Source organism: Globicephala melas, chromosome 10, assembly GCF_963455315.2.
Source record: "Globicephala melas chromosome 10, mGloMel1.2, whole genome shotgun sequence".
In the NCBI taxonomy this organism is placed as follows: domain Eukaryota; kingdom Metazoa; phylum Chordata; class Mammalia; order Artiodactyla; family Delphinidae; genus Globicephala; species Globicephala melas.
This window is the reverse complement of record NC_083323.1, coordinates 47,163,207-47,185,546: the sequence shown is the minus strand read 5'-3', so window position 1 is coordinate 47,185,546 and position 22,340 is coordinate 47,163,207. Positions and strand designations below refer to the sequence as shown.

General features: G+C 37.4%; 1 protein-coding gene and 1 non-coding gene across 3 annotated transcripts; both read left to right on the top strand.

The window, feature by feature from the left end:
* Positions 1 to 753: 753 nt before the first annotated feature.
* YEATS4 (YEATS domain containing 4) lies at positions 754 to 22,325 on the top strand. 2 transcript variants are annotated; one of them, XM_030866317.3, is made up of 7 exons: positions 754 to 1,051; positions 3,969 to 4,088; positions 7,145 to 7,211; positions 7,318 to 7,412; positions 11,535 to 11,627; positions 11,716 to 11,803; positions 21,666 to 22,325. In XM_030866317.3, exons 1-7 carry the CDS (start codon positions 1,001 to 1,003, stop codon positions 21,833 to 21,835), a joined length of 684 nt encoding a protein of 227 aa, XP_030722177.1. In that variant the 5' UTR covers positions 754 to 1,000; the 3' UTR covers positions 21,836 to 22,325. The 2 variants fall into 2 exon arrangements, with proteins under 2 accessions (XP_030722177.1, XP_060161876.1); XM_060305893.2 differs by lacking the exon at positions 21,666 to 22,325 and adding an exon at positions 16,612 to 16,728.
* On the top strand, positions 16,625 to 16,697 carry TRNAG-CCC (transfer RNA glycine (anticodon CCC)). Its single transcript has one exon. It is a non-coding gene; the product is annotated as a tRNA-Gly (tRNA).
* Positions 22,326 to 22,340: the final 15 nt, after the last annotated feature.

Here is a 22,340-nt window from a genome sequence, read left to right as displayed (position 1 = left end):
CACGAGCCCGCTGTGTCCCTTTGCCTAGCAAAGCAATAAAGCTATTCTTTCCTACTTCACCCAAATAAATAAATAAATAAACTGGGAGCTGATTCTCTCTTGAACAGAAGAGAAGAAAGGAAGGGAGGGTGGATATTGGGCAAACCAAAGCTTGTGTTCAGGTCTGGTGGCATGGAGGTCCGTTTTCTCTGTTGAAATAAGATGCAAAGTCACCTGATCAGAATGAGAGGGTTGGTATCAAGAGATTAGGGAAATAGAATAGCTTCCAGTTTAAAACAGAAGAAAAGGGAGAGCGAACCTCTGACTAGCACCTCATATTTCAATTAAATTGGAGGTCATTCATTTAGCACTGCACTAACCTGCAAAGTAGTTAGTACCACAGGAGGGCAAGGGAGGGGAGGTTTGCGTCACGTTATGGACCTGAGAATCCAAAATGAGTAGAAAGGAAGGAAGGAGAGGAAGAAGGGAGTAAATAAAAAAAGAAATTAGCGGTTCAAGCCTGAAAGTCTGAGGACGTCTGGATGAACACAACGAAAAGCTGTCGGTGGGCGAGATTTCATGAACTTAATTTCAGAACTGTCATGCTTTGGCGATGGCAAGGTATTACCTCCAAAACACAGTTTCTCGGTCATTACGAAGCCAGGCGGTCTGGCTTGTCGACAGGCACTGGCAACCAAGACCGGTCTTCTTTCGCCTAAAAGCAGCGGCTCGGCGCGTGCGCAGTGTGCGCGAGCTCGTCGCGCCTGCGCACAAAACGTCGCCGTTGCCACCTTTCCCGGCCCGCTCTCCAACCGCGCGGGGGTGAGTGGGCTTCCGCGACGCCCTCCCCTGTGAGGCGTTGGCGATCCCTCAGCACCCCGAGCTCAGCTGACTCGTCCTCCTTCGGCCGGAAACCCTCCTCCTGGGCCCGCGCGGGAGGAGCGGGGCCCCTGAGCGGAGCGGCGAGTCCGCCGGCCCCGGTCTCTTTCCCTGGCGGCGGCGGCTTCTTCCGTAGGACAATATGTTCAAGAGAATGGCCGAATTTGGGCCTGACTCCGGCGGGAGAGTGAAGGTCAGTGCCCGCCCCGCGCCTCCCCTCCGGGAGTGGCTCTCTCGCCCCGGCCCCTCGTGGCGCGGCCTGGGGAGGGCCTGCCTGTTTCTTCTCGCGCCTTTTCTCCTCGGGCGGGAGCCGCGGTTTCCAGGCGGAAGGCGAGTCAAAGCCCCAGAGGGAAAATCATGATTTCATTTGGCCCCAACTTCATGTGTCACCGCCTCCCTTCCATCCCAGACAAAAAACAAACATAATCGGTGGTGCCTGGGGGAGAGCCGGACATTGTTGCTGAGGAAAAAGCCACTTGCGGGGCTGGGAGATCCTGGCTTGCTGCTCATCCTCTGCCAACCCAGGTCACCTGTAAAAAGGCGGTGGGGAGGGCAGTACCCACCTATTGTGAGGATAATAACAGTAGCAGATACCGTGCGAGGTAAGCACAGTGGGTGGACGCTTTACCCGATTCTCTGGTTCAGTCCCTACAAAGGCAGTATCACTCCCAGTATTTACAACTAGAAAAGCTCAGAAGACTTCCCCAAGTTCATGGTGTTCCTAAAGTCCCAAGGCTACAGCCAAGATACTAATCAAGGCATGCAAAGAACATAACACTGCCTGGCACATAGGGAACATTCAGTACACGGTAGCTTCTTAGTTTTTAATTAAAGTGATCATAGAGCCTAACGTAATGTATGACACTGTGACACATTTCCCACTCACTTTACTACATCCCCTGGCACATTAATTTTTTATGAGACGACCAACTGGTTCCTGATATAACACCTATTTTTACCCCTTCGGATTTTTATTTACCGCAGAAAGGAAAATTTTTTATAAAAGAAATCACCCACTTTTGCACCAATCTAGTTTATCTAGGTTTTTTTTTTTTTGAGTCCTTCTGTATGTCGTATTGTTTTCACATAATTTTATACTGAATATACAATTGTCATACACAGTGCTTTGAAAGTTTCAAAAGCTACTGAAATTTAATGGAAGGGGGAAACAGATGCCAGGTAAAATTCATAGTACCATAAGGTTCATAAACATACATTTTCCCTCACTTTTGGGCGAGGTTTTGGAATAATAAGAAAGTACTACTGAACAAAGGTTTAGAACACTAGCTTTTGGAGAAGAACTTACAGAACTCTCTCTACTTGTAATCATGTTAGGTTCTAAAAGTCTTTTAAGTCCAGAATCACTTGAGATTAGGCCTGTAGTCCTCAAATGCTTTTCCACCGAAAATGGGTCCGAGTTAGTCATGTAAAACTTTAAAATTAGGGACTTATTTCTTCTCCATGCTGATTGTTATGTGGTCTTGTAAGCATCTTTTCCCAATTTAGATAAATTTGATCCAGGTAGAAAGTCTTTTGGCAGATGAACCCGCTTTTCATCATTGAGGAACTCCCCAAGTTCCTAGCAACATTGTAGCAGTTCAGGATCTATTATCCCTCACCATGTCAACGCTCCTTGTACTTATTCATTCGGGCCTTGAATGTGAGGCCCCATCTTTGGGTACCACAAAAGGACACTTGCTGTGATTTTTTTTTTTTTTAAGTTTGTGTACAAACCACTTGCCTTCTCCTGAACTAACTTTAGGCTAATAGGTATTGGTTTTATTTGTGAATTATCTAGTCACAATGAAAAGTTTTTCCATTTGTTCACTGCTTTTCCTCATTTCTTATTAATTGTTGATTACATTGGCACAGCACTTTTCACATGTGATATATCTTGCTCTTTGACCTTCAGATACAGTCTTACTATTGAACAATTGGTCTCAAATTCATGTGCAACATTCAGTAATTTTCTTCACTTGAAATTTTTTCTATCTCCTTTTCATCGTAATCTGCCTTTACACTTAACCGGATGTGATGAGAAACATGTATGTACATCTCAGAACTGAACACAAATATAGCACACATGCCATCAGTCCAGGGATTACCGAGCTTGAGTCGTCCAAGTGCCTCTTTGCCATTATCTGAATCGAAATGTAGTGTTTAACATTTTTGTTTAAATCAATTTTTTAAAGTCCCTTCCTAAGCATTACTATTTTTGAAATTGTGGGTTTGAATTGCTAGTTATAGTTATGGTTTTTCTAATACAGATTAAACACAAGTAATAAAATGAAAATGTTTGCCCTTATTCTACCTAAAATCCCCTTCCAAACTGTCTTTAATTTTTGTACTGTGCTTTGGAGAACCCTGGTGTAAGCTGATAAGGACGTTACCATCAGGTGATGGTAAAGTTGGTGAGCGTTATTCCAGACTGCTCTTTAAAGTTTGTAAATAGAGCTTTTTCTGTTTCTTTTTAAAAAAAAGAGAGAGAGAAAGAAAAAAGGAACTCTCAAAGTACTCCACATGATTTAAATACACGTTTTCAAAGTGAGAACATTGTAATTAATGTGGTGTTTAGTTATTTGTGGTATTATGAAATGAGGCTAATTGTCTGGAAATTATTTGTTGAGGGAAATCCATGTTATAAGCAAACTCTAGGTTGTTAGACTGCCTGCCATTTCTTAAAACAAGCTTTCAGAGTTCTAATTCTGTTTATTTGGGTAATAATACAATGTGGTGTTTTTTTTTAATAAATTTATTTATTTATTTATTTTCGGCTGCGTTGGGTCTTCGTTGCTGCACACGGGCTTTCTCTAGTTGCGGCAAGCGGGGGCTACTCTTCGTCGTGGTGCGCAGGCTTCTCATTGCGGTGGCTTCTCTTGTTGAAGAGCACGGGCTCTAGGTGCATGGACTTCAGTAGTTGTGGCTCGCGGGCTCTAGAGCGCAGGCTCAGTAGTTGTGGCGCACGGGCTTAGTTGCTCCACGGCCCGTGGGATCTTCCCGGACTAGGGCTCGAACCCGTGTCCCCTGTATTGGCAGGCGGACTCTTAACCACTGAGCCACCAGGGAAGCCTAATACAGTGTTAACTGGTGTTGAAATTGTTTTCTTGTAGGGGGTTACAATCGTTAAACCAATAGTTTATGGTAATGTTGCTCGATATTTTGGAAAGAAAAGAGAAGAGGATGGGCACACCCATCAGTGGACAGTCTATGTAAAACCATATAGAAATGAGGTAGGTAATTGTTTTTCCTAAAACTTTTTTGAAGCTATAGTTTTTTTTGCTCAGAGTTAAATTGTAATATTGTATAGTAACTGATAATAAAATTGGCCCACTGTAGAAATGTTACCAAAAAAGTTGAAAGAATAAAGTAAGAGCTGTCATCTTTCTATAATTGTTAGTAGAATCAACTTTCCAAAAATGTTTTCTAATTAAAATTAAGTTACGGTAAAAAGAACTATGCTATATGCACAGTACGTCTTCCAATCACCACACCTTAAGGTAGCCTAGTATATAATCAGGTATTTCAGGAATAGTAAATTTAAGTGATAATTTGGTAATCAGACCATCAGAAAAGATGAAAGACAAACTGCTACATAATCTAGCTGCTGGTAATTTGGTTTTGCTACTGAATCTCTAATGCCTGGAATGCAGTAAGTACATAATGGGTATTCAACAGATACTTACTGAATGAATAAACTATTCCTCTATTTAAAACCCTTCATTCTGTATTTCAAATATCATTGTTCCAATATAGTGGAAGCAAGAAGGCAGGTGAGAATTTATGTTATCATTGTAATCATTCGTCACCTTTCAGAAACATCTGAAAAAGCAGTTAGAGATGTCACCAAGAGTTGTTACTTCTGAAAAGATGAAAATGGTGCCAAATAGCCCAAGGGTAGATTCACAGCTTGATGATGATAAAGGTAGTCTGCTTCAAACACTTTGAATTATATTTTACCACCTGTAAGAGACTAGAATTTTGGACATACTTTTACTTTATCAAGGGTCACATTTTTAAAATAAATTGAATAATTATTCAAAATAACTTTATAGTGTCAATTTTAAGGGTAGAAATGCTGACTTATCATTCAAAATTACTTCCAATGCTGAATACTCTTTTCTTCCCATGTACCCCACAGTATGTTCAGTCACATTTAATAAATTAAGAGATGATAAATTTAGAGGTAAATCGAAAGAAGGGGAATATGCCACACATTAAACTGCCATGTAGGACAGTTTACAGTAACTGAACTCAGTGCAGCTGTAGCCACAATTTAAAGGTGACCACTTGAATGTAGAGGTCTTGAGCTGAAATCTACAGGACATCAAGTAGTGATGCAACCCAAAGTTATCTTAATTTCAAGGACAAAGAATAAGGCAGTTGACTTTTGAGTTCTTTTTTTCTTCATATATTCCACCAAAAGGCTGAGTTAATACATGTTGAAACCAATTAAGCTTGATAATGTTTTTTCTTCAGCATTTATACTATTCTCTATTAAATAAAATTAAAAGACGAAGGAAAAAAAACCTTCAAAGTCCACACAAAAACTTGTATATGAATGTTTGTGGTGACATTATTCATAATAGTCCAAATGTCTCTAAACTGATGAATGGATAAATAAAATGTAGTGTATCCATATAGTGGAATATTATTAAGGAATAAAATAAAGTATTGATACATGCTACTAACACATGGAATAAATTAGAAAACATGGCAAGTGAAAGAAGCCAGACACAAAAGCCACATACTGTATAATTCCATTTTTATAAAATGTCCATAATAGGCAAATCCATAGACATAGAACCTAGATTAGTGGTTGACAGCAGGTGGGAGGAAGAATGGGTATGAGGTTTCCTTTTGTGTGATAGAATGTTCTCAAATTGATTGTGGTGATAGTTGTACAACTCTGAATATATTAAAAACCATTGAATGGTGAACTTTAAATGGGTGATTTGTGTAGTATGTTAATATCTCAATAGAGCTGTTAAAAACAAAAAAACAAAACCACCTTCAGTGACTACCTATTGCCCTCATCATAAAGCTATCATGTTTAGAAGGCCTGCCATGACCTTTCCCTATCCTATCTCTGCAGCCTTGTCCCTTGTCTGTGTTTGCCTCATTTCTTTATATCCTACATTTTACCAATACTAAATTACTCTCAGTTTCCCAAAGGAACACTCTTAAACCTCTTCCTTTCTTCCCACCCACTCCATTCTTATTGTTCCCTTAGGTCTTAGTTCAAGTGTATTTTCTTTAGATCTACTTTCTTGATCTCCAAAGACTAAAATAGCTGCCTTTCCTATGGATTTGTACCTAATGTCCTCATAACACATGACCTAATATGCACACAACAGATTACAGATTACAGCATTGAAATGCTGATTTTCTTGTCTGCCCCCCACTTTACAGTGAGACCCTGAGGACAAGATTCTGTTATTTATCATTATAGCATCTAACAGTATTGGTAGTCACTCCTATTTGTAGAAAAAATGAATGAAAGTATTCCCAAAATAGTCTTCAAAGAGGCTTATGAAAATCTGCCTCAGAAAAAATGTTCACAAAATAATGTTAAGTGATGAAGGCAGATAGTAATATATTATTACAGTAGGATCCCAGTTAAAAAAATATGTAGATAATAAGCACATAAAAATTCCTGAAAGCAAATAAAAAGATTAATGAACATTACTGTTGAATGCAACTTACTCTGTTTTGCATTTTCCTGTTTTTCTATAATGAATTATTTTTGAAAAGGCCTCCTTCGCTAGCAGGATCCCTTTTGTGTGCCGGAACTAATGAATATGCTTTTGTGCTTCAAAATATAATTAAGGAAAGGAAGAGTTTTATATCCAACAGTTTTAGGTTGCTTAGCTTAGTTGACCTTTGTATAATATAATTTTGTTTTTTGAAGTTGCTTAGTTCTTAGATTTGCTTTGGTGTATATGTTTATTTCTGTAGAAAATATTGGAAATGTACTGTTGTTTTATGGAAAAATCAAAATTGATTTTGAGTATTGTCTACAGAGATATATAAAAATAGGAATGCAAAACAATGAATTAGGGACATATATATTTCTATATATTATGAATTTTGAAAGAATTCTGCACAGCCTTCCTTTGTTTAAAATTAAAAACAAACCTCCAGGGTATAATTCATGTTTCTTAGAAAATTCGTTTCCATAAAATGTAAGGGGAAGTGTATTTTATAAAATTGGCACAGGTGCTCTGTGTATTTCCTTCCTAATTGTTATGTGTAGATGGCAGAACTAATTAATGCCTCTGTATTTTAGGATATGTCAGCATATGTGAAGAAAATCCAATTTAAATTACATGAAAGCTATGGCAATCCTTTAAGAGGTACAATAGTTTTTTAAAATTCATAATGTTATAAATTTTAAAAGAGCTAGGAAACTGTATCAGTAATTTACAATTTATAATTGTTTTATTTTTTTCTTTCTTTTAGTTGTTACTAAGCCTCCATATGAAATTACTGAAACAGGTTGGGGTGAATTCGAAATAATCATCAAAATATTTTTCATTGATCCTAATGAAAGACCTGTGAGTAATGTTAATCTCTGCAAATATAAAATGGATTTTTTAGTAATTGTGAAAATTTTACAATATTCAATAGCTTGTTATATGTTGACATTTTCATTCAGGTATACTTTATGTAAGCTTATGGCTTGGTGTATCTCGCTATGAGTTAAGGTTTTTCATTTTTAAGTGAAGTGCCTTTCAAAACTCTTTTGTTTTTCTAGTATAAAAAGAAGGGATAGAATGTGAACAGTTATTTGAAAGGAATCATGGAAATTACATGATTACTACAGCAAAAAAATTTAAAATTCATTAGTATCGTTTGGTTATTAGTAACAAACAAGTGGAGTCCATATGCTCTCTGAAATGGGAGTGTCCGGTTTTTTATAGTTAAAAGCCCTAGAAAGTCTTTGTACATTTTCAAACTGTCATCAGTACTAGCAGCTTTATCTTATACCTGGATCCTTATTTATAACCACTGACTTTTTCATTATTTGATCTCTTCAGATTGTTGCTTGATAATGTAAAAAGTCTCTCAAAGCTTTCACTTTGACCCCTCAGCAACTTTGTGAGCTTGGTGAGATCCTCATTTTAGAGATGAGCATATTAAGGCTCAGAGATGAAGTCATGTGCTCAAAAACACAGTTAATTGTGGTGGAGTTAGTTTTTGAATCCAGGTATTTGCATTCAGACCTCACACTCCTTCCTTTACTCTTGCTTTTGACTAAAACCACTAAGCCTGTTTTATTTTTAAACCTAAAGGGTCACAACTCAGGCTCTCTCATTGCACATTTGTGTGGCTGGTGTTTAACTCCAGTTTCAGGGCTTTAGTGTTCATCACCATTAATTTTCATCTTGATAGATTCAGCTCGCTCCTTTAGCACCAAACATTGACACTTTAATTATCAGATTACATTTGTAAAACGATGTGCTTTTAAAGGATTTGGATGTCACCTGGGCCAGTGATACAGAGAATTAGTTCCTAACTAGTTGCATTAGAAATGCCTGAGATGTTTTTTTATAAGTTCAGACTTCTAGGCCCCATTCCACAGAGCGTGATTCACAGGTTTGGAGAGGGGCCAGCACCCCAGGTAATTCTGATGTGCAATAATATTTAGGACCCATTGAGGTAGACCATACTTTTCCTCATAGAAGTTCCTTTAGGCAGTCCAGTATAGCAAGAAGAGAATATTGACTTCTGTTATTAAGTGAAACATCCTATTCAGGTTTGGGGTAGTTCTAGTTTTAAGAAAGCTCTACTTTATGTTAAGCTTCCTTGAACTTTTTACTGATAACTATTCATACTTTAGTTTTCTTTTCTCCTGAAGAACCATCTATAGCTCATTTAAATATCTTCCATGTGATAAGGTTTCCAGGTCTCCTACCATTCTTGTCCTTCTGGGATACTCTCACAGACATTATATTCTGTTTGACAAGAAATTATTAAATATCCATATTTGCAAGATATTGCCCAAGGGGTGGGATACAAAGATGAGACACTACACCTATCCTTAACCAAAGTAGTCTATTAGGGAGAATAGAGCACAGAATAGGCAGATGTTGAGAGAGAGGAAGAAGAAGTTGGTCATGTTACTAGAGCAGAGGTTCTTGTTAACTTTGTATGATTGCTTTGAATTCATTTTATTTTGAGAATGTGCTGCCTTACCTGTCTGCCTCCTCATCTGTCTCCCCCTTCTCTCCTCCCTACCCTGCCCTCAATTGGAAAATACATCTCTGAAAGAAATCATTATATAATGTAACGTCATTATGAGACAGCTCTCAAAGTCAACTCTTGGCAAAGTAGGGTAATATGATCTTTTGCCTTTCTGGAGTGATTCCTTTATTGAATAGGTTTCCATATAGATCTACATAGGCCTGAGTTTTATCCCCTCCAAATTACTGTAGTGTTCTTTTAGTATAATGAACCCATTATAGTTTTTGAATAGTTGGCTCTTATAGAAAATAAGTCATATGAGGTTTATTTAAAATATAAAAGAAAGATATGGGTAACTTGTGATTTACTTCTGTTATCCAGTAACCTATTACTCATCAAACCACTGTAAAAGGAATGGTTGTTTCTAAAAGCAAAATGCTAATATTGGGTTTTTATTCCTAGAAATATCTCTGGCAAGTATAGGCATTTTCATTGCTCTAAGAATCTTCAAACACCACTGAAAATTAGAGACATCTGTCCTGAAATTATTCATTGCCTATATCTGCATGAATGCCTCTCCAGGTCTGAATAATAAATTTGGGAATGGAAGGCTTTATGATGTAGTTTTTAATACTTCTTAAATTATAAAAGACACGCATATAGTTTTTTTAAAAGATTTAAAAACTAAAAAGTACAAGTCTCCTGTATTAGTTTCCTAGGGCTGCCATAAGAAAGTACCTCAAACTGAGTGGCTAAAAACAACAGAAATTTATCCTCCCGGTTCTGGAGACTAGAAGTTCCAAATCAAGGTGTTGGCCACGCTCTCTCCATAGCCTCTAGGCGAGAATCTTTTCATGCCTCCTCTAGTTCCTGGTGGCCCCAGGCGTTCCTTGGCTTGTGGCAGCGTAACTCCAGTCTCTGCCTCCATTTTCACATGGCCTTCTCTCTCTCCCTGTTTCTGTGTCACTTCTCTTTTTATGAGGACACCAGTCATATTGGATTAGGGTCCCCCCCCCCATGACTTCATCTTAACTTGATTACATCTGCAAAAGGCTCTTATTTCCAAATAACGTTACATTTACATGTTCTGAGATTTAGTACTTCAACATATCTTTTGGGGAATACAGTTCAACCCGTAACATCTTCTTTCCCCCATCTCTGACCCCTTCCTCAGGAAAACCACAGTTACTGTTTTCAGTTCCTCTAGAAATTATTCCCATTCATCTCGTGTATTTAAATCCCTAAGGTTGGATTTTTCAATTTTAGATAGTGCCTGTCAGCTCCTAGTGATGACGGCTGATCCTTTTTCTTTGTCTTTCTTGGTTTCTTTTTTCATTTTGCTGCAGGACTTTATTCAGAAAGGATGCGAGAGAAGTAAAATTTCAGAGCCAATGCTCTCTGAAAATATCTTTGTTTTTGTTTACCTCTCACTTGATTGGGTGAAGAATTCTAGGTCCCACAGGAGGTGCACTCTCTCGTCTGTGAGTGGGGGGAGAGGAGGGAAGGTTGGCCAGCCTAGCCGCCCCACAGCCTTCTTGATTTCTGTACCTGCCAGCTTTGTGCTCGCAGTCTCTCCCCAGAGCTCCACTGGGGGCAGCAGCTCCCACCTCTGATGCAGTTTTCTTCTTTAAGATTTTAGGTTATGGATTTCCCTGTTATGGTTTATCCATCTGTGTAGTCTCATCTGCTTTCTGTCTGTTCCAGAAATTTGTCAAATTATCTGCTTTAAATATGGCATATGATCTATACTCCTTATGATGATTTTAGCTAACTTTTTGGAAAATTCTTTGAGGCCTCTGAATTGGTTTCTATACCTTCAACATGAACTCTGATGTCTTACCAGCTAGGTTTTGTTTTGCTCAAATAATCACTCATTGCGCTGCAAAGCTTTTCCTTTGATGTCTTGCTGTATCTGTTTTTAAATATTTTGAAGACATATTGCTCTTGCCGAAGTGAATTTTCACTGACTAACTTTGTGTTTGTTTATTATGCTATTTATGTATTAATCTTATTATTACACTAAAGAAATTAACTTGTCCTCACTGAGCATTTTAGTATTGATCATTCCTTTTGAAAGTATCAAATCTTTTTTCGCCATAGTAAGTTTGTAAACTTTAACTGTCACAGTTAATCAAATGTCGCCTGTGTTAGTAAAAGAATTCATCTTAGTGACTTACCAGTTTAATTTCCATAGCTGTATCTTGTGTTATTTTTATATATAGTCACTCTCTAGAGATGCTTTGTAACTATTGTTTGCTTACCCTCTTCAAAACATACATATTGAATAGATGTAGATAAATGGTAATACCTAATAGGAAAATAAAAGTACACACAGAATTTGGGTGACCTGCCACAGTAAGTTGTAGTTGAAACAAGATCCTGAATTTGATGTGTTTACTAACTCAGTCTCTAAATCAGTTACAGAAATGATGATGTCTCATAATGATGATAAAAACCATTGTACAGATGTCATGTCTGTTTTTGTTCCACAGGTAACCCTGTATCACTTATTAAAGCTATTTCAATCAGACACCAATGCAATGCTGGGAAAAAAGACAGTGGTTTCAGAGTTCTATGATGAAATGGTAAGAAGATTTTATAATGAGAGTTTTTAAAACATTTTAAATTGTAGATTTTGCAATTATTGGGCTTTTTTTCATTCTCTTCCATTAGATATTTCAAGACCCAACAGCAATGATGCAACAATTATTAACAACATCTCGTCAGCTTACCTTAGGAGCCTATAAGCATGAAACAGAATGTAAGTGCCATGAGTTCATAATTAATCCTGAGAAATAATGTATTCTGTAATGGTGAAAGGATTGTATGATTAGCAACTATCAAATTTTTTTCCTTAGTAGATACAGGTAAAATTTTTAGGAGTTATACAATATACGTATTACTAAAGAACAGGTAAGAAGGATGTTTTAAATAGTTCTCAAAGTAGGCCTACTTTCAAAAAGGTAAAAGACAGCCTCTGACACACTCTGAAATACTGTTTGTCTTTATTCACTAATTACATTTAAGCATAGCTTTTCATTAATCTTGCTTAACCTGTCACTCAATCATTTTCTGTTTACTAGTCTTTGCTAACAAAATCGGTGTGAAGAACCTTGCAGAACATAATTATACTTAAGTGTACGGTGATCTAGTTTCTCCCTCTCTCTCTTTTTAACCTGTCACCTGACATAGTTTTATATTAATGCTGGGGTGGTGAAGACCAGAATGTCTTATTGATAGTCAGTCATGCTGTCTTTTCCCTTTAGCTTACGAGGCCTCAGAATCCCCTACACATTGTTTCATGCAGCTATTGCCAACCATTTGCAGTTGTCATTCAAGATGAAATCTACTTACCAACCCTGTGTTGACATTTATGTCACCATTTATTCGGTTTTTCCTTTGCTTTTTCATTTATTTGCTTACAGTATATATTGAGCAACAGTAAGATGCCAGGCATTGTTCAGAGGATAGAGCAGACAAAAGCCCTGCCCTCATGGAGCTTACATACTAGTGGAAAGAAGACAAATATTAAATAAACAGAACAATGAAATGTGAAGTAGTGATTGGATGGCATGAAGAAAACTAAAGTAGGGGAGGGAGCGCTTTTGGTGGGAGGAGATGGTTAAGAGTTTTAAATATCAGGTCAGAGAATGCTTCCTGAAATGGTGGCATTGGAGCAAATACCAAAAGGAGTGGGGAGATGAGCCATGCAGCTACATGAGAGACGAATGTTACGTGTAGAGTGGCAGCAAGGGCAGGAACCCTGAGGTAAGAGCATGCCTGGCATATCCGAGGAACAGCAAGAAGGCCAGTGTACCTGGAGTAGAGTGAACAAGGGGACAAGGAGTGGGACATGAGGCCAAAGAAGTTATTATGGGACCAGCTCATATAGGGAGTTTAAGTTATTAAACTGAAGGAGATGGGAAGTCTTTTGTGGGTTTTGAGCAGGAAGAGTGACAGTATAAGACTAATATTTTAAAAAGATCAGTCACCCTGGTTGCTGTGTTGAGAGTAGACTGTAAAGCAGAAAGGGTAGAAGCAGAATAGTTAGGAAGCTATTCCAGTAATCCAGATATAGAATTGTGTGTAGTACCAAAATGATAGCAATGGAAGTGGTGAGAAGGGGTCAGGTTCTAGTTTGAAGATAGGTACAGTAGGATTTGCTGATGGTTTGACAACAATATATGAAAGAAGGAGATGAACAAAGAATGACTGTTAAGGGTTGGGGCCAGAGGAAACAAACAAACAAAAATTGTTATTACTTTTCATAGAGATGGGAAGTCTGGGAGGGGCAGCTTTGAGTTGAAAGATTAGGAGTACAGTTTTGGACATGATGGCTGTGGGATGCCTGTAAGACATCTAAGTGGAGATGTTGAGAAGGGAATTGTGCTCAAAGTCTGGTATTCAAGGAGAGGTCTAGGCTGAAGATATAAATGTGGAAGTTAATATACACATGGATTTATAAATTGTGAGACCAAATGGTATCATCACAAGAGTAAGTGAAGATAGAAAAGAGGTTCAAAGGTTGAGCCCTGGGCACTCCAACATTTAGAGACTAAGGAGATGACCAGCAAAGGAATTAGGAAAGAACAGTGAGTGTGGAGGGAGAAAAACTAGGTGCACATAATATCCTAGAGCCAGGTGAAGAAAGTGTATCAGGAAATAGTCATTAGCTGTGTTCAGTACCTCTGATAGGTCAAGTAAGATCAGAGCCAAGAAATAGGCTATAGCAAGGTGGAGGTCCTTGGTGACCTTAACAGGAGCAGTTGAAGGAGAATAGTAAGGACAGAAGATCAGTTGAAGTGGATCAAGAGAGAATGAGATGAGGGAGTTCCCTGGTGGTCCAGTGATTAGGACTTGGCACTTTCACTGCTGTGGTCTGGGTTCAAATCCCTGGTCAGGGAACTAAGATCCTGCAAGCCGTGCAGTGCTGGCAAAAAAAGAGAGAGAGAGAGTGAGATGAGAAATTGGAGACAGGTGCTATGGACAACTTTGTCTTGGAGCTTGACTATAAAGGGAAAGTAGCCCTTGAAGCAGTAGCAGAGCAGGATTTGGAGTCAAGAGAGCAGAGTTTTCAGGGGAAACAGACCAGTATCGTTATAGGCTGGAAGAAGCGATCCAATAAAAGAAGGGCGGTGGGGGATGAGAAAGCAGGAGAGAAAGAGGTTGCTGTTTAACCATTGTTGGTTATAGTAGTGTTTTGTTTGTATTTTCATGAAACCCTGACCAAGAGTTAAAAGATCTGAATACTGATTATAATTGCTACTTGGTAGTCATTTAAAATTGAAAATCACACTCATTAAAAAATTTTATGTTTCACTTTCTACATCTGAAAAAATACTTGGGCTACTTTGTTATGAACATAAAACAGATACGTATATGATCACTTTTGAAAAGGTTAAAAAACACTAGTCACATGCTATTTTAATTTGTTACTGGTCATATTCTCTCCATTATAGATCTCCTTTCTCTCATACTATGAAATGTGCCCAATTCATAGAGGAAACTTCTCTTTTTAAATTCAAGTACCCATATTTCTGTGTTTTCAACAAAAATAATATCATTAATTCATATATGTATAATAGTAGAGACAAATGTTTCATAAAAAGACTTTTCTACAAATTAATTTTTGACGTGTTAAAGTTTATGTGTGGAGATTTATAACCTTCGGAAGTTTTTATCAGTAAATTGCATGTTTTATATTATCTTCAGGTTATTTTCTCAACAGTGTCAAATCCATAAGGAAGAAAAGGATAATTCTGTAAATGGTATTGACACAATTGATAACTTTTGAGAAGAAAACTTAATTTAGATCATTGCTTTATAGCACTTATCAAAACAAATTCCAGTTTAATTAATGATAGTTAACTTTTTTTTTAATTAATTAATTAATTTATTTTTGCTGTGTTGGGTCTTCATTTCTGTGCGAGGGCTTTCTCTAGTTGCAGCGAGCGGGGGCCACTCTTCATCGTGGTGCGCGGGCCTCTCTCGTTGCCAAGCACAGGCTCCAGACGCGCAGGCTCAGTAGCTGTGGCTCACGGGCCTAGTTGCTCCGCGGCATGTGGGATCTTCGCAGACCAGGGCTCGAACCCGTGTCCCCTGCATCGGCAGGCAGATTCTCAACCACTGCGCCACCAGAGAAGCCCAGTTAACTGTTTTTTTAAAGTCAGTTGAGCTGTTTAAAATATTAGAGAAATGACTGTCCTGGCTAGTGAAGACTTTCTAAATTTGAAGTGTTAGAAGAAATCACATTGAAAGAAAGGCAAACTTGATTCTGCAGAAAAATATTTAACTTATTCATTTCAAAAGGGCAAAAAAGAAAGATAAATTTGTAGAAAATATGACAAAGGATTAATATCTTTAAAACCCTAAAATAAATAAAATAGAATAAAATTTTAAACTTCAGTTGACAAATGGACAAAAGACATGGACAGATGAAAGAGGAGATGACTAGTAAATAAAAAGGGAAAATATTTGACCCTGCTAGTAATTTTTAAAATGCAAACCAAATAATAATGGGTGGTTATATTTGTATCAAATAAGCAAAAGGAATTTTTAATAGTTGTACCTATTAAGAATGTGGTGAACCCTGTGTTCTATGAATTGTTTGTGTGAGTAGGCCTTTTAGGAAAGCAACTTGGGAATATTAATCAAAGGTCTTAAAAAGGTAGGTATACTTTTACCAGTTTGAGAGCATTATACTCAATATTTGGTAATATCAGTTAGCTTTATTGAGTGCTTACTGTTTGTACTCTTGTAAATCTGTACATGTATAAACTCATTTAGATCTACAATAACTTTATTAGGTAATCCATTTAGAAAAGGAAACTGAGGCACAGGGAGAGTAAGAAACTTGCCCAAGTTAACATGAGTTAGTGGTAGAGCCAGGACTTTATCCTAAGCAGTCCTCAGAACTTAGGCTCTAAAAACATAGTAATATTTTTAGATAGAGTAATGGCCGGGATAGAGGTTGCTCATTATAAAATTTAAAACACATTAAAAGTTTATAAAGATGTTTATACTGGTAAACCCATGGAAATTTACTTAAGTACTAGGGATCTAGCTTTTAATAGAAATTGCTTCTACAAGGAATAATTAAAATGATAGTGAATGGGCTTCCCTGATGGCGCAGTGGTTGAGAGTCCGCCTGCCGATGCAGGGGACACGGGTTTGTGCCACGGTCTGGGAAGATCCCACATGCCGCAGAGTGGCTGGGCCCTTGAGCCATGGCTGCTGAGCCTGCGCGTCCAGAGCCTGTGCTCCGCAACGGGAGAGGCCACAACAGTGAGAGGCCCGCGTACCGCAAAAAAAAAAAAATGTTTAAAAATGATAGTGAATGCTTGAAGAGAGTTTACATGTACTAGATAAGTGCTTTGCATTTCTTAATTTATTGAATACCCTTAACAACCCTAGGAGGAAGGTACTACTGTTAGCCCCATTTTCTAGGTAAGACCCTAGAGCATAGAGAGATTTGATATCTTGCCCCAAATCACTCAGCAAAGCAGGATTTAAACCGAGACAGAGTGTGTGCTCTTAACCGATGAACTGTTCTATCTCTTTGTAAAAAAGCCTTACAGGGACTTCCTTGGTGGTACAGTGGTTAGGACTCTGCACTCCCAATGCAGGGGGCCCAGGTTCGATCCCTGGTCAGGGAACTGGATCCCACATGCATGTCTCAACTAAGAGTTCGCATGCCACAGCAGAGGAGCCAGCCTGCCACAACTAAGACCCAGCACAACCAAATAAATAAATAAATAAATATTTAAAAAAAAAAAAAAGCCTTACAGTCTATTTTTCTAACCAGTAAGTTACATTGGCTTTGCAAAAATATTAACTCTTCTTTGGATTGACTTACTCTAAATTGAAGCTTTATTTGGAAATTTAAAACAGAAATTTTATCTATATCTATATCTATCTATCTATCTGTGTGTGTGTGTATATATATATATATATATATATATATACACACACACACACTCACAGGCACACACACATGCATATATATATATCTTAAATGTATGTATAAGCATTTAATATATTGGAAGCAGAAAACCAGAACAGGCTAAAAGAAGTTTTTAAATGTTTTCCCCTATCATCTCATTGGTAATTAACCCAGTTCTTTCAATATATGGTACCCTTTGCAGTCTCATGATTTGTCAAAAATAAAGTATAGTGACTAAATCAGACCACAAAAATCTGTATCTACAGTACATGCTGTCCTCTGACAAATGAGTTAAATCAGGTCTTCCTAACTAGATTTAAAACTACCTGTTACAGTCATATAGGACTCCTTGTTGTTTCCCAAATCTTTCTGTACGCTTTCCAAGGCCCACTATGTCCACTTCATCTACCTAATTCCTTTCTCATTCTTTAAAACTCAATTCAGATTTTACTACTGCCAAGAAGCCTTCTTTGATATACACACACACCCTTTCCCCTTGGTATGTCATAGCACCCTATGATTATCTCATGACACTGTAATGCATTTTTCTTTCTTGTCTGTCTCCTACTTCTGTATCCCACCATCTCACAATGTGCCTTTCACTCCATATATGTTTTATAATTAATATGGAGAGAGAGGGGGAGAGCAAGGGGATAAAAATTTCTGCATAGTAAAAAAGCATTGTCAACAAAGTCTAAAGACAGACAAGCCATTAAAAAATATTGTACTCAAATCACAAATGACTAGTTTCTTTAATGTATAAAGAGCTCCTGCACATCATTTAAAAAGGCTGATAACCAGTAACTAAACAGCTTCTGCAGAGCAAAGGAAACCATCAACAAAATGAAAAGGCAACCTACTGAATGGGAGAAAATATTTGCAAATCATGTATCTGATAAGGGGTTAATATCCAAAATATATAAAGAACTCATACAACTCAATGGCCAAAAAACGCATACAATTTAATTAAAATTGGGCAGAAGAACTGAGTAGATATTTTTCCAAAGAAGACATGCAGATGGCCAACAGGTATACGAAAAGATGTTCAACATCACTAATCATCAGGGAAATGCAAATCAAAACCACAATGAGATATCACTTCATGTCTGTTAGAATGGCTACTATCAAAAAGACAAGAAATAACAACTGTTAGCAAGGATGTGGAGAAAAGGAAGCCCTTGTGCAATGTTGATTGGTGCAGCCACTATGGAAAACAGTATGTAGGGTCCTCAGGAAAATAAAAGTAGAGCTGCAATATGATCCAGCAATTCCACTTGGATACGTATCTGAACAAGACAAAAACACTAACTTGAAAAGATATATGCAACTCCATGTTCATTACACCATTATTTACAATAGCCAAGACAGGTAAACAACATAAGTGTCCATCAACAGGTGACTGGATAAAGAAGAGGTGTTTTATATATATATGTGCGTGTGTGTGTGTGTGTGTATATATATATATATATATATATACACACACACACACACACGCGCGCATATATACATAATGGAATATTAGCCATAAAAAAGAAGAAATCTTGGGCTTCCCTCGTGGCACAGTGGTTGAGAGTCCGCCTGCCGATGCAGGTGACGTGGGTTCGTGCCCCGGTCCGGGAAGATCCCACATGCCGTGGAGCGGCTGGGCCCGTGAGCCGTGGCCGCTGAGCCTGCGCGTCCGGAGCCTGTGCTCCGCAACGGGAGAGGCCACAACAGTGAGAGGCCCGCGTACCGCAAAAAAAAAAAAAAAAAAAAAAAAAAAAAGGAAGAAATCTTGCTGTTTGTGAGAACATGGATGGACCTTGAGGGCATTATGCTAAGTGAAATAAATCAGAGAAAGACAAATACAGTATGGTCTCACTTATATGTAGAATCTTAAAAAAAAAAAAAAAAAAGCTCACAGAGAATAGATTGGTGGTTGCCAGAGGTGGGAGGTGAGGGGTGGGCAAAAAGGTACAAACTTCTACTTATAAAGTAAGTCCTGGGGATGTAATTTATAGCATGGTGACTGTAGTTAATAATACTGTCTTGCATATTTGAAAGTTACTAAGAGTAGATCTTAAAATTTATCATCACAAGAAAAATATCTGTAACTATATGTGGTGACAGATGTTAACTTCAGACTTACTGTGATGATCATTTTGCAATATATACAAGTATTGAATCATTATGTTGTACACCTGAAACTAGTATATGTCAGTTATACCTCAATTTTTTAAAAGGGTGGTGGGGAGAGCCGATAACCTAAAAGAAAAATGAGCAAAGGAAAAGCAGACAATCCATAAAAAGAAAGCGAGGAATGTCCCCTAAACATATTAAAAGATTGTCTGCCTCAGAAGTAATAGAAATGTAAAGTAAAACTATTCTGAAATACCATTTTTAATCTTTCAGAGTAACTAAGACCAAAAAGTTGATGCAGTAGGGAAATAGACGTACAATGCTAGTGAGATTATAAATTAAGAGGACTTCTAAGAGTCACTTGTCATTCTTCCAGATTTACAAGATCAAATGTCCTTCAATTACTGTTTACTGGAATTTAGCCCACAAGTATACTGGAATGATTATGCGCAGCATACACGTTATAGCATTGTTTGTAATAGAGGAAACTGGAAATACTCCAAATGTACATCAGAGGGGACAGATGAATGAATTATGTATGTCCATTCAATGAGGTCCTCTGCAGCCTTTGAAAGAATGAGACAGCCCTGTGATATGGAGTGAGCTTTCAGATGTAGTAATGTTAAGTGAAAGAGCAGGGTGCTGAGCAGTGTGGATAGTGTGACATCACTTGTGTTGGGGGTGAGGAGAAATCACACTTAGGTGTATGCTCGTCTCTGAACCAATTATTTCTGGAAAGATACCAAGGAAACCTAACTGATTATCTCTGGGAAGAGTGCTGGTTGGTGGGGGGCAGGGGTAAAAGGAGGCTTTTTTTGTTTTTGTTTTTATTGGAGTATAGTTGACTTACAATGTTGTGTTAGTTTCAGGTGTACAGCAAAGTAAATCAGTCATACACATATAAAAAGGAGACATTTTTTCCATAGTCTACACTTTTCAGCCTTTTAATTTTGTATCATGTGTATGTACTGTCTTCAAAAATAATTTAAAAAATAAAAGCAATGAAAAATTACAAAGAAAAATATGGATTGTTTTGGCAATATAAAAGTTTACCTGTGTTACAAAATATATCACAAAAAGAAAGCACCAGCAGTGAGGAAAATAAGGACATATTGCGTGTTTTGTTTTTGTTTTTTTATAAATTTATTTATCTTTGGCTGCACTGAGTCTTCGTTGCTAGGCGCAGGCTTTCTCTAATTGTGGCGAGCGGGGGCTACTCTTCGTTGCGGTGCTCGGGCTTCTCATTGCGGTGGCTTCTCTTGTTGCGGAGCACGGGCTCTAGGGAGTGTGGGCTTCAGTAGTTGTGGCGCACGGGCTTAGTTGCTCCGCAGCATGTGGGATCTTCCTGGACCAGGGCTCAAACCCATGTTCCCTGCCTTGGCAGGAGGATTCTTAACCACTGCGCCACCAGGGAAGTCCCACATTGTGTGTTTTTAATGCGCTAGATGCTTTAGGTATATTACTTAATCCTCATAAATCCGAGAAATACGAAGTTTTAACTGTATCATATAGAAAGACGAGATGAAGGGAGACTTAGAGATATCAGCATTCAGCTATTAAGGGGCCAAGGGTGTATTTGAACTCAAGTCTTTCTGATTTCAATGGTTTTGGGTTTTTTTCTTCACCAAACCACACTGCTTCCAATTAGTGATCCTTTTAGGTTAACAAACAACTGTGCCTCAACATTCGTCAGCAGCAATTACCTGAAATGTCCACAAGGTGGAAATGTTGGATGATAGTAGTCATTTTTCTCTGTAAAACTTGATGCTACACTATCCAAGTGGAATAGTTAAATCGATATAATCTATTTTGCAGTAATGATATTTTTATTTTGTAATTTGTTATGTAGCCAGCTAGAATGTTTTAAATATTCAGTAATAATAGTAGTTAATATGGCTTTTTATGTGCCAGACAGTATTCTTTTTAAATCTTTTAAACAAATAATATTATGAGGTGTTTGCTATTATAATCTTCATTTTAGCAATGAGGAATAGAGCATAGAGATAATAAATAGCTTATTCAGAGTGGCACATCTAGTAAATGATAGAGCTGGAATTCAAACCTAGACACTTATTGATATCTTTTTGAAAAAAGATAGAGGTTTGTTTTACCAGTGTGATTATGTAAATTTTACCTGTACATAAATTTAAGAGTACTGTTTTTAGTAAACTCTTATTAGCTGGATGTTTCTTGGACTGTATACTCCCTCATTTCCAAATCAAATTAGAAAATTAGACATAATTTTAAGACATAATTTAAGGTATTATGTCTTAAAATGTTAACTGTGAATTAAAATACTAGTGGTCAAAAAAATTTTTTTAATAAAATTTAAAAAATTAGTGGTCAGAATTTCATTCTTAGTGGTAGAAAACATATTAGATCCTCTCTGGAGAGTTCAGACTTTCTTACCTACCCCCCTCTGTCTAAAGTTACATATCTTAAGTTGTCCGCATTTCATCATGAAAACATTGGCCTAAGGAAATGCCACATTTATTGCTCTATGAAATATCTTGTACATGTGAGAAAAATGAAATAAATCAGTAAAAGTGTATGTTTTCTTTAGTTGCAGAACTTGAAGTGAAAACCAGAGAAAAATTAGAAGCTGCAAAAAAAAAAACAAGCTTTGAAATTGCAGAGCTTAAAGAGAGATTAAAAGCAAGTCGTGAAACTATAAATTGTTTAAAAAATGAAATCAGGAAACTCGAAGAAGATGATCAGACAAAAGAAATATAAACAGTTCTGAAGAGAACTCGATAGTAAGTGAAACTAAAAATAAGGTGGAGTTTAAAGGAGAGATGTACTACAAATGCTGCAATGTTTCTTAGAGGAACTGCACATATAGTTGTCAGCCATAGATTTCTCAGCAATGGGGTCAAAGTATTTGTACTTTACAAGCAATCTTTAATATAAAATATATGTGTATAATGCTGTATAGGCATTTTATCAACCCATTTCGGGGTAGTTCTGTGATACTAAGCACAATTTTAAAACATTTTTATAAAAAAAAAAAAAAAACATTTTTATTGCATTGTATGTATAGCTTATCCTTTTGACAGACATCAAAATTTCATTATAAAGTATAACTTGTACGAATTTTGTACTTCCCTAGTAGTTAGAATTCGTGGTAAAATTAATGTGTGTATTTAATTTCTTAAGTTCTTACCTGCCCCCATCCCAACTCTTTTGTATCTGATGTACCCAGTGCCCAATAAGCACTCAATAAATGCAGTTTACAGTT